This window comes from Bos javanicus, chromosome 3 (genome assembly GCF_032452875.1).
Source record: "Bos javanicus breed banteng chromosome 3, ARS-OSU_banteng_1.0, whole genome shotgun sequence".
NCBI lineage: Eukaryota > Metazoa > Chordata > Mammalia > Artiodactyla > Bovidae > Bos > Bos javanicus.
In genome coordinates, this window is record NC_083870.1 from 10,107,192 (window position 1) to 10,120,021 (window position 12,830).

General features: G+C 42.5%; 1 protein-coding gene across 1 annotated transcript; it reads left to right on the forward strand.

Moving 5' to 3' along the window:
• The first annotated feature begins 7,962 nt into the window (after positions 1–7,962).
• On the forward strand, positions 7,963–12,018 carry CRP (C-reactive protein). Its single transcript, XM_061402132.1, has 2 exons — positions 7,963–8,184; positions 8,422–12,018. Exons 1-2 carry the CDS (start codon positions 8,121–8,123, stop codon positions 9,030–9,032), a joined length of 675 nt encoding a protein of 224 aa, XP_061258116.1. The 5' UTR covers positions 7,963–8,120; the 3' UTR covers positions 9,033–12,018.
• The last annotated feature ends 812 nt before the right edge of the window (positions 12,019–12,830 follow it).

Consider the following 12,830-nt stretch of genomic DNA (forward strand, 5'->3'; position numbering starts at 1 on the left):
GGACCCCCTAGAATAGGAAATGGCTACCCACTCCAGTGTTCTTTCCTGGAAAACCCATGGACAGAGGAGCCTGGAGGGCTACCATCCATGAGGTCACAAAGACATGACTGAGTACATGTGCATACACATCTCTCTTTTCCTAACGAAGGTGCTGTTGCTGTACTGATCCATGTGCACATTTTTTTCTTGACTTTGGGGTTATCTTTCCTAGATTCCTAACTGAGTTTAAAATTGTAGTGTTTGACCACTGGATAAGTGAAATCAACCAGCCTGTGTACTAACAATCAAACCACCTTGACCTCATTCACATAGCATTTGCCATTAAAGAACACTGCTCTCTTTTTGAATTTGATCAGTGTTTCATTTCTATCAATTTTTCCTGCTGACTTGCTTCTCAAATATCTCCCGTTCTCTGTAGTTTTATTGATTCTGCCCTAGCTTTGGTGCCTATTGTCTTTAGCATGACTGTGGTACTATGATGTGTAGTAAGTTTATATTTGATCTTTGTCCCCATTTGTGCCACAACCCTCCTAAAACCCTAGGAGAGTGATGAAGGTCTTTTGTTATGTGAATAGGTGGACTACACCTAAAGACAGAGGCTGGTTACCAGGAGAAACACCCATGTGGTTAGAGGGTTGGAAGTTTCAGTCCCACCCCCATACCTCCAGGGAGGAAAGAGGAGCTGAAGGTTGAGTTCAGTCACGAATGCTGAATGATGTAATGCTGCTGCTGCTAAGTCGCTTCAGTCGTGTCCGACTCTGTGCGACCCCATAGATGGCAGCCCATCAGGCTCCCCTGTCCCTGGGATTCTCCAGGCAAGAACACTGGAGTGGGTTGCCATTTCTTTCTCCAATGCATGAAACTGAAAAGTGAAAGTGAAGTCGCCCCTTCGAGTCCGACTCTTAGCGACCCCATGGACTGCAGCCTACCAGGCTCCTCCGTCCATGAGATTTTCCAGGCAAGAGTACTGGAGTGGGGTGCCATTGCCTTCTCTGAGTGAAGCCCCCATAAATACCCAAAAGGTGTTCAGACTTTCCAAGCTGGTGAACATGTGGAGATGTGAAGAGAGTTGTATGTTCAGAGATGGCATAGGAGCTCTTCACTTTTCCTGAGACCTTGACCTATGCGTCTCCTCCATCTGGCTGTTCCTGAGTAATATCCTTTCATAACTAAGGGGTAACCTAGTAGGTAAAATATTTCTGTGAGCCACTTTGGCAGATTAATTGAACCCAGGGTGGAGGAGGTTGTTGGAATCTCTGCTCTATAGCCAATAGGTCTGTAGCATAACCTGGGCTTCAGATTGGCATTTGAAGGGATGGTGGGGGAAGGCAGTCTTGTAAGAATGAATCCTTAACCTGTGGAATCTGATACTATCTTGGGGGAGACAGTATTAAAATTGAATTGTAGGGCATGCAACTGGTTTGGTGTTGTGAAGACACACACACACACACACACACACACACACACACACCCCCTGCTTTGCCACATTGGGATTGGGTCCAGAATGATTTTTAAAACTTTCTAGTTAGCTAGCTTAGTGCCTGATTCCTGGTAAATCTCCTAATATGTGTCTTGTTGTACTAATGAACTAAGACCCACCAAGGGGGTCTTCCTGTTTACCATTTCTCTCACTCCAATACATCCTTCATTCTGCCACCAATGAAAATTTCAAACACAGGTCTATTATTTTCTTGTTCAAGGAACCTTGAAAGCCTCTCACTTATTTTGCAAGATCTCAGGCCCAAATTTTCTATACATTGTTTCATTAGCAAGTATTTATGAATGGTGGCAACAGAGAGAGACAATAATACTTTACAAATACAAGTGTAATTATTTTTCTGGCAAACAGAACAGCAATGCTAATAGTGATTAGTAAGTGGAAAGCGCCAGGCTGCAACAGCACAGGAGTGGCCGAGAGGAGCTACCCCATGCCTGAGGTCAGCGCAGCGGCCGAGAGGAGCAAGCCCACGTCCAAGGTAAGGAGCAGTGGCTGCACTTTGCTGGAGCAGCCGTGAAGAGATACCCCACGTCCAAGATAAGAGAAACCCAAGTAAGATGGTAGGTATTGTGAGAGGGCATCAGAAGGCAGACACGCTGAAACCATACTCACGGAAAACTAGTCAATCTGATCACACGGACCACAGCCTTGTCTAACTCAATGAAACTAAGGCATGCCTGTGGGGCAACCCAAGAAGGGCGGGTCATGGTGGAGAGGTCTGACAGAATGTGGTCCACTGGAGAAGGGAATGGTAAACCACTTCAGTATTCTTGCCTTGAGAACCCCATGAACAGTATGAAAAGGCAAAATGATAGGATACTGAAAGAGGAACTCCCCGGGTTGGGTAGGTACCCAATATGCTACTGGAGATCAGTGGAGAAATAACTCCAGAAAGAATGAAGGGATGGAGCCAAAGCAAAAACAATACCCGGTTGTGGATGTGACTGGCGATAGAAGCAAGGTCCAATGCTGTAAAGAGCAATACTGCATAGGAACCTGGAATGTCAGGTCCATGAATCAAGGCAAATTGGAAGTGGTCAAACAGGAGATGGCAAGAGTGAACGTCGACATTCTAGGAATCAGTGAACTAAAATGGACTGGAATGGGCGAATTTAACTCAGATGATCATTATATCTGCTACTGTGGGCAGGAATCCTTTAGAAGAAATGGAGTAGCCACATGGTCAACAAAAGAGTCTGAAATGCAGTACTCAGAATATGCAATCTCAGAAATGACAGAATGATCTCTGTTCATTTCCAAGGCAAACCATTCAATATCATGGTAATCCAAGCCTATGCCCCAACCAGTAACGCTGAAGAAGCTGAAGTTGAACGGTGCTATGAAGACCTACAAGACCTTTTAGAACTAACACCCAAAAAAGATGTCCTTTTCATTATAGGGGACTGGAATGCAAAAGTAGGAAGTCAAGAAACACCTGGAGTAACAGGCAAATTTGGCCTTGGAATACGGAATGAAGCAGGGCAAAGGCTAATAGAGTTTTGCCAAGAGAACACACAGGTCATAGCAAACACCCTCTTCCAACAACACAAGAGAAGACTCTACACATGGACATCACCAGATGGCCAACACCAAAATCAGATTGATTATATCCTTTGCAGCCAAAGATGGAGAAACTCTATACAATCAGCAAAAACAAGACCAGGAGCTGACTGTGGCTCAGATCATGAACTCCTTATTGCCAAATTCAGACTTAAATTGAAGAAAGTAAGGAAAACCACTAGACCATTCAGGTATGACCTAAATCAAATCCCTTATGATTATACAGTGGAAGTGAGAAATAGATTTAAGGGACTAGATTTGATAGATAGAGTGCCTGATGAACTATGGATGGAGGATTGTGACATTGTATAGGAGACAGGGGTCAAGACCATCCCCATGGAAAAGAAATGCAAAAAAGCAAAATGGCTGTCTGGGGAGGCCTTACAAATAGCTGTGTAAAGAAGAGAAGTGAAAAGCAAAGGAGAAAAGGAAATATTTAAGCATCTGAATGCAGAATTCCAAAGAATAGCAAGGAGAGATAAGAAAGCCTTCCTCAGCGATCAATGCAAAGAAATAGAGGAAAACAACAACATGGGAAAGACTAGAGATCTCTTCAAGAAAATTAGAGATACCAAGGGAACATTTCATGCAAAGATGGGCTCGATAAAGGACAGAAATGGTATGGACCTAACAGAAGCAGAAGATATTAAGAAGAGGTGGCAAGAATATACAGAACTGTACAAAAAAAGATCTTCATGACCAAGATAATCATGATGATGTGATCACTGACCTAGAAACAGACATCCCGGAATGTGAAGTCAAGTGGGCCTTAGAAAGCATCACTACAAACAAAGCTAGTGGAGGTGATGGAATTCCAGTGGAGCTATTCCAAATCCTGAAAGATGATACTGTGAAAGTGCTGCACTCAATATGTCAGCAAATTTGGAAAACTCAGCAGTGGCCACAGGATTGGAAAAGGTCAGTTTTCATTCCAATCCCAAAGAAAGGCAATGCCAAAGAATGCTCAAACTACGGCACAATTGCACTCATCTCACACACTAGTAAAGTAATGCTCAAAATTCTCCAAGCCAGGCTTCAGCAATACGTGAACCATGAACTTTCAGAAGTTCAAGCTGGTTTTAGAAAAGGCAGAGGAACCAGAGATCAAATTGCCAACATCCATTGAATCATCAAAAAAGCAAGAGAGTTCCAGAAAAACATCTATTTCTGCTTTATTGACTATGCCAAAGCCTTTGACTGTGTGGATCACAATAAACTGTGGAAAATTCTGAAAGAGATGGGAATATCAGACCCCCTGACCTGCCTGTTGAGAAACCTATATGCTGGTCAGGAAGCAACAATTAGAACTGGGCATGGAACAACAGACTGGTTCCAAATAGGAAAAGGAGTACGTCAAGGCTGTATATTGTCACCCTGCTTATTTAACTTCTATGCAGAGTACATCATGAGAAACGCTGGGCTGGAAGAAGAACAAGCTGGAATCAAGATTGCCAGGAGAAATATCAATAACCTCAGATATGCAGATGACACCACCCTTATGGCAGAAAGTGAAGAGGAACTCAAAAGCCTCTTGATGGAAGTGAAAGAGGAGAGTGAAAAAATTGGCTTAAAGCTCAACATTCAGAAAACGAAGATCATGGCATCTGGTCCCATCATTTCATGGGAAATAGATGGGGAAACAGTGGAAACAGTGTCAGACTTTATTTTTCTGGGGCTCCAAAATCACTGCAGATGGTGATTGCAGCCATGAAATTAAAAGATGCTTACTACTTGGGAGGAAAGTTATGACCAACCTAGAAAGCATATTAAAAGGCAGAGACATTACTTTGCCAACAAAGGTCTGTCTAGTCAAGGCTATGGTTTTTCCAGTGGTCGTGTATTGATGTGAGAGTTGGACTGTGAAGAAAGCTGAGCGCCGAAGAATTGATACTTTTGAACTGTGGTGTTGGAGAAGACTCTTGAGAGTCCCTTGGACTGCAAGGAGATCCAACCAGTCCATCCTAAAGGAAATCAGTCCTGGGTGTTCATTGGAAGGGCTGATGCTGAAGCTGACACTCCAATACTTTGGCCACCTGATGCGAAGAGTTGACTCACTGTAAAAGACTCTTATGCTGGGAGGGATTGGGGGCAGGAGAAGAAGGGGATGACAGAGGATGAGTTGTCCGAATGGCATCACTGACTTGATGGATGTGAGTTTGAGTGAACTCCAGGAGTTGGTGATGGACAGGGAGGCCTGGCGTGCTGCGATTCATGGGGTCGCAAAGAGTCCGACATGACTGAGCGACTGAACTGAACTGAACTGGGAAATATCAGGTAGAGAAGATACACTAATGAACCACTATAGAGAGTAAATAAGAGAGTGAATTGGTACAATTGGTACAGAGTAAGGATATCTCAGAGTTTTGTCTTGCAAACCAATAAAATTTGGGGACTGAAAAGATATTGATTCACTAAAATGGACTATTGTGCACCGAGAGGTTCAAGTAATTTTTTTGGAGTTTGTGGATGAAGAATAGAAAATGAAGTTTGTGGTGACCATTGCTCGTATTATTTTCTTAGTCTTAAAACTCTTGCTTCCCTACCTGTGTCTTAGCTTAAATGCTGCCCCTTCCATAAAAAACCTATACTTCCCTTTGGTATGAGGGTGGTTCCTGAGGCAAGGATGCTGATTGGATATTTCATTTTAGGGCAAGTAGTAATCAGTTTGGACACACATTGTCTGGGGGATTTCTATTTGTGAAAACTCATTGAAATGTAAATATTACACAACCAACTAAAATAAGTAAAAAGAGGGTGTATTGGGTCATAAACTTCACTTCAGAAGACCTGAGGTGAAACTAGTAAGACTAGATTGAGAGACTCAAGCAATGTCCTTGGAGGCACCGCCATCTCTTGTCTCCACTTGGGAATCAAGGACGTAGAGAGGGGAAAGTGAGGGCCACTTCTATTAGGCAGAGAACTTTAAAACTATTTCACTTTTTTAAAAAAACTGTGTGCCAGTATTCAAGCATTCTGGCACATAGCTGTTGTTCTCAGTTGTTGATGAGAAGTCAAACCAGAAATCAATGATTAAATCTGACAAGGAAGAGATTTTTGCTTACGTTCGTTTTGCTGGAGTGGTGGAGGCCAAAGTCTTGTTTGCGTGGATTGAGGAGAAAACAGGAGATGGGAAAACAGAGATTGTCAGTACACAAAACCCTTTCCAGGAGTTTTCCAGTAAATGAGAGCAGAAACAATGAACAGTAGCTGAAGGGGTGTGGAATCTTGGGATGTCTGACATGTGGGATCCTTCCTCCTTTCTTTTTTCCTTTCTGTAAAAGACTAAATATATTACAGCATGTTTGTCTGGTTTTGGGGAAAGATGCAAAGAAATTAATGATGCAAAAGATAGAATACTGATGGAAGTAAAACTCTGAGTGATTAACAGGGTCTGGGATCCTTTGCAGAAGTACAAAGGTTGCCCTTAGATATAGACGGACAGTTCATCCTTTGTCATAAGAGGGAGGCAGAATATGTAAGTAAAGATTCAGAAAGTTGGAGATGGGAGGATGTGTAAAGATGTCAGTTTGGATTTTATAGCAGGAAGACCACATTAATAGTTTTGATTTAACAAAGGACAGTATGTCTCCTTCAAGGAAATGTTGGGGTAGTTAGTCTAGAGCTGATGCGGTGGTTCCATAGTCAATTATCCAGGTTCCATCTATCTGCAACCTCAAATGTGCATCTCACCCATGGTGGTCTAAAAGTGATACTCTAGCTCCTATTATCATGTCTGAATACTAGACAGATGGCAGGAGGGGAAGTGGAAAGGAAGAGCACAAGAGAAGTCTTTAAAGGGAGCAACCTGGAAAATCCTTATTCCTTCTGTTCATATCTCATTGGCCAGAATGTAATCACATTCTCACTCCTAACTGCAGAGGAGGCTGTGAAGTTTAGTATTTGACTGGGTGACCGTGTGCTCAACCAATAGTGCTGTTCTTACGGGATGAGAAGTGGAGAATGGGCATTGTGCAGCTGCCAGAAGCCTCTGCTACAAGAGATACAGTGGCTTTTTCCTGTTTGCTTCTAATTTCTCAATAAAGAGCTGTGATTGCTGTGTATAAGAATGGATGAGATTCTGGGGGTTTGAGGAGACAGGAGGAGCTAAATAGCCATTTGAAGACTGGATTAAATAGGAATCTATAGTAAGATTGGCTTCCCAGCCAATGCAAGAGATACAAGGGATGTGGGTTTGATCTCTGGGTCAGGAAGATCCCCTGGAGAAGGAAATAGCAACCCACTCCAGTATTCTTGCCTGGAAAATCCCATGGACAGAGGAGTCCATAGAGATTTTCTATGGACTATGCATCCATAGGACTGTGGGATGCAGTTTACAGAGTCACAAAGAGTCAGACAGAACTGAAGGACTGGGCACATCACCTTGACTCTTCCCTGAACCTTGACATGAAGAAACTCTGACATATGGTAAGTTTGTGATCAGTTACATGTTTCACTGGACCAGAGATTTCTTTGCAATGAAACTCAATTGGCTAAGAAAAAATTGTCCTTGGCTCTGTGGATGACATGTTTGTTTTTGGCATTTCCCAATTTGTGAACCAGAGGCATCTGAAAAGGGTCGGCAATGATGTTCATCTCCAGAAGCTATCCTCCATGAAACACCAAGACTTGGGCTGAAGTGGGTGCTAGAGATATACTATGATATGTTCTCAGATGGCCATGTTCTATTAAGATTTTTAAATTATTTTCTCAAGATAAATACCCAAGTGGAACTCTCAGGGAGCTTCTTCATTTTTCCTGGCATAAAGAATTGGTGATCCCATAGTCACAGGAGCTTGTAATAAATAACCAACATTGATTTCTCTGTTCCAGAATTATTTTGCTTCCCTTCTTTCCAGAGCCCTGACGCTTGCTGAGAAAGGTAGTATTGGAAAATCATTTACGTGTGGCACAGACTCCCCCACTGCCTTGGATATAAATCCAGGCAGGATGGAGCAGATCTTGAGGCAAAGAATCTAGGACTTCTGGTCGCTGAGCTTTCAGCCACAGACATCTCCAGAAGGGTGAATCCAGATTTTAGAAGCATTGGTGGCAGAGACTGACCATGGAGAGGCTGTTGTGGTGTTTCCTGGTCTTGATCAGCTTCTCTAGTGTTTCAGGCCAGACAGGTAGGGGCTACTCCAAGCTGTGCCAAGGATTTGATCTGAGTGATGGGTGTGGGGCCTAAGATTATACAAGGTGAAGTCAGAGGAACATCCAGCACGGGTGAGCGTGTGTAAGTCTGTGTGTGTGTATGACACTGAGGAAAAATCAGTCTATTTCTCAATCCCAAACTCTATTTATGCAGGAATAGATCTTTGTGATCTGAGAAACTTTTCATCTTTCCTCTGCTTTCTGTCTCACAGACTTGCATAAGAAGGCCTTTGTGTTTCCCAAAGAGACGGAGAATTCCTACGTATCCCTGAAAACACAGTTAAGGACACCACTCAAAGCCTTCACCGTGTGTCTCTATTTCTACACAGAGCTGGCCCGAACCCACAGCTACAGTATTTTCTCTTATGCCACCAAGCAGCAACCTAACGAGATCCTCATATTTTGGTCTAAGGGTAAAGGCTATATTTTTGGAGTGCATGGGAAGCAGGTGTTATTCCAGAGTCCCGAAAACACTCAAGCTCCAACGCACATCTGTGCCAGCTGGGAGTCCACCTCCGGAATTGCAGAGCTCTGGGTGAATGGGAAACCCCGGATGAGGAAGAGTCTGGAGAAGGGAGCCATTCTGGGGACAGAGGCCAGCATCATCCTGGGGCAGGAGCAGGATGCGTTCGCTGGGGGCTTTGATAGAAACCAGTGTTTGGTGGGAGACATTGGAGATGTGAACATGTGGGACTTTGTGCTGTCGCCGGAAGAGATTAATGCTGTCTATCTTGGTTCAACCCTCAGTCCTAATGTCCTTAACTGGCAGGCGCTGAACTATGAAGCAAAGGGTGAGGTGTTCATTAAGCCTCAGCTGTGGTAGTGAGGTTAGGCTGTGGTCCTAGAAGTGCTTCCTGGCAATTCCACCTTATGGCTCTGGACCTCCCCCCACCCCTGTACACACCTCTGCAAGCCTGCTCTGTGAACATAGGCTTTTGCTTCCCTGCTCTACCTTCCTCAACACCAGATGGAATTTTTAAGTATCTGGCTTGGGAGATTGGAAAGCTTTGTCCAACAGGATCAGGATTGAAGATGCTTTGGGATGTCCTGTTTTTTTTTTTCTTTTTTTTTTTTAAAGTTGATTATCTTAGATTATTTTAGAGTTAATCCCTTACCCTCACTTAGATGAGAAGACTAGGACCCAGCAAGGAGAAGTGATTTTTTTTAAGTCAAAAGGTGAATCTTTGAGCTGAGTAGGGAGTGCTGGTCTCATATCTAATTTCCTACTAAGAACCCCCCAGAAAGTAGGAGAGTCTTCCTCATATTCACAGGGCTCTTTAGTGTTGGAGTTATGACACTGGCCCAGGTCTTCTAAAATGGGAAACCTAGTGCTGCAGTTCCCTTACTTTTTCAAAGTACCCTGGAAGGGCAATCAGAAAGGCCCAGTACAGAAAACCTATATTTTTTCATGGGCAAAGTGGAGGCATCTGGTTAGTTACTTTAATTGTTACTGCCAAGCGTTTACATAGCCATGTTTTTGTTTGCTCACAGTGATTTCTTCATTTTGTGGTTCTTTTGGGAAACTCTTCTCAAACACCATCTGAACCACATGGGACCGTGCATCCCCACCTGTTTCCCCAACACAGCCAGGCCACAGAGTGGGTGTGACTCAGGCTGAACTATCAGAGTAGCCCGAACTTGTTTGGAGATTTAGGATGGGGAGATGGTTACATGCTCCTAGCTGGACAAATTATAGTCTTTCCCAGGACTGATTTATGAACTCTGGGAGTGAGACATCTTTCTGCTGAAATTCCCATCTGAGAGGGTATTAGCCTGAGACCGTCAGCAGCCATCTTGTTTACCACATGGAGAAAGACTGTGAGGAAAGAAGCCAAGCTGGGGCCAGCAGAACTGAGGGGCTGACAGAGCAGTGGAGCCTTGACTGCACTGTTTGAATTTCTGGATCTGCTTTGCCTGGAACCAGATCTACACCTGACCTTCGCACATTCATGAACCAGTAAAGCCCCTGTTTATATTAGTGAACCCGAGCTGTTATCTGATGGTTGCATTTCAAGTGGTGACTAACATTTCTAACAATCCTCTGAAACCAAGTCCCAGTGAGTTCAGGTGAACCATTATCCGTCTTGCAGTGACATAGCTGATGGCTCTCTAACCTCCAATAGGGATTTTTTTTCTGTTGAACGCAACCCCTCTTTTGTGATAGCTGGTAATTTGTGTGAGGCCAGTCGTGGGGATGTAAAACTCTCACTCTAGAGAGTAAGAGGTATAAACTATTTTGTATAAAATAAGCTACAAGAATATATTGTACAACATGAGGAATATAGCTGATATTTTATAGTAGCTATAAATGGAGTATAACCTTTAACATTTTAAGTCATTATATTGTACACCTACACTATTATATGTGTAGCATATAATAGAGTACTGCAACTATACTTCAGTTAAAAAAGACTCACTGTGTTATTCCTCCAATATGAGGAATAAAAACTAAAGCTCATTGAGATCCAAGAATCTGCTGTCAGTTTCAATGGCTGGAATGCACTTTCCAAGCTGCTTAAGTCCCTTATAGAGAAAGACCCCTCAAGGTTGATGGCTGTTGGTTTCTTCCAAAGGTGTTCTTCACCTTGGCCTTTTAGTACTAAGTGAGCTGTTGAAATTACCCCACAGAAGTCACACTAAAGTATGAACTAGCCCTGTGACTATATATCAAATAGTTACTTTGGGGAAGGCATCAGTAGACTAGTTAAGCATAGAGTTTCTGGAAGCATCCTGCCTAGGTTTATATCCTGGCTTTACAACTTACTATGTGAATTTTTGTCTCAGTTTTCTTGTCTATAAAGTGAGGAGAAATAATAGTAATTAGCTCAAAGAGTTGTTGAAAGGATCAAGTGAGATCATGCATATAGAGTACCTAGGGTAGCGCCTGGCACATAGTAAACTCTCAAAATAGTTATCTGCTATTATTATTATTGAGGAGAAGGGGATGACAGAGGATGAGATGGCTGGATGGCATCACCAACTCAATGGACATGAGTTTGAGCAAGCTCTGGGAGTTGGTGATGGACAGAAAAGCCTGGCGTGCTGAGTCCATGGGGCACAAAGAGTCGGACACGACTGAGCGACTGAATTGAACTTTGTATGATGTCCGCAAACAAAGGTTGATTATATACCATTGAAATACAATTTGGTGGAATTGGTCTGGGTTGATTGCAGTTGAAAGGTCTGAATCTTAACCAAAAATTAAGCTCGGAATATTAGAATGATAAATTTATGAGTGTTGAATTATGAATATTGATTCTCCTAATTTACTTTTGGTAACCATTTGAAAACATAGAAGTTAAGAATAAGGACTTGCCTGGCAGTCCAGTGGTTAAGACTCTGCACTTCCAACGTAGGGGTCTCAGCTTTGATCCCTGGTTGGGGAACTAAGATCCCACATGTTTCACAACATGGACAAATAAATAAATTTTAAAAATGTGTGAAAAAAAAAGAAGGATACATTTTCCTGGGTAAATAGGCGAGTGCAAATATTTTTTGTTTTCTAATTAGGGCAGATCCATATACCCTGACATTCAGCTAGGAAGAAGGAAGGGTTGATTTTTTTTCCCCCTAGTTAAAGAATCCAGTCAGGAGTTATGTCTTAATTATAGAAGGCTATCCCAACTCCCTAGGGATGTGGGCTGAGCTAATATTTTTCTCAGAATTCAATTACTGGTACCTTGCCACACATAGTTTTGTGGACACCCTCTGGTCCTGATCATTTTAGCCAGGGAAATTTTTAAAGCTGGTATTTGCATTCAGTGAACATTAAAAAATCTCAATAAAGCATTTCTGGAATGTTTAAACAATTTAGCTTACCTAAAGATTCTTCATTGTAATCCTGTTAGAGAAAATATCCCAAGGTAACTGGGGTATTATTGTAATGGACTATATAGAGTTGTTTGACATAATCCAATTAAATGTTATATGACATCTACCAGAGAGGATGATTTTGGTTTGGGTAAGTTAGTTCTAAGCAATTCTTTGTCACAGCAAATGGAGAGTAAGATCAATTATTCAGTAAGGCTGATGTTAATGTACCCATGTCATTTACACTGGTTCTCCTTAATAGCAGGGATCATGCATCCAGTTTGTTCAAAAGTAAAATCAGGTGTTAAGGCTCAAGTTAAGAAGACAGGGGGCCAAACGAGATATAAAACCTACAATAAAATTACTATATAGGGTTTCCTTGAGAGAAAATGATGTAAGCTATATGGAGGGCACATGCTTACGAAAAAAAAAAAAAAAGAAGTGAATGTGTTAGTCGATCAGTCATGTCTGACTCTTTGCAACCCCACGGACTGTAGCCTGCCAGGCTCCCCTGTCCATGGAATTCTCCAGACAAGAATACTGGAGTGGGTAGTCATCCCCTCCTCCTGAGGATGTTCTAGGCCCAGGGATGAAACCTGGGTATCCTGCATTGCAGGTGGATTCTTTACTGTCTGAGGCACGAGGAAAGTGATTACTACATGAGTAGTAAATGATAAACATTTCTTTCCTTCAAAGGGGGTAAGAGGATAGATTTGTACACTTCTATCAATGACATGAAGCTTAGTAGCATGAAGAGATATTGTAGTTCAGTTATAGACCAAACATTGGGGGTAGACCAATTGCCTATGTA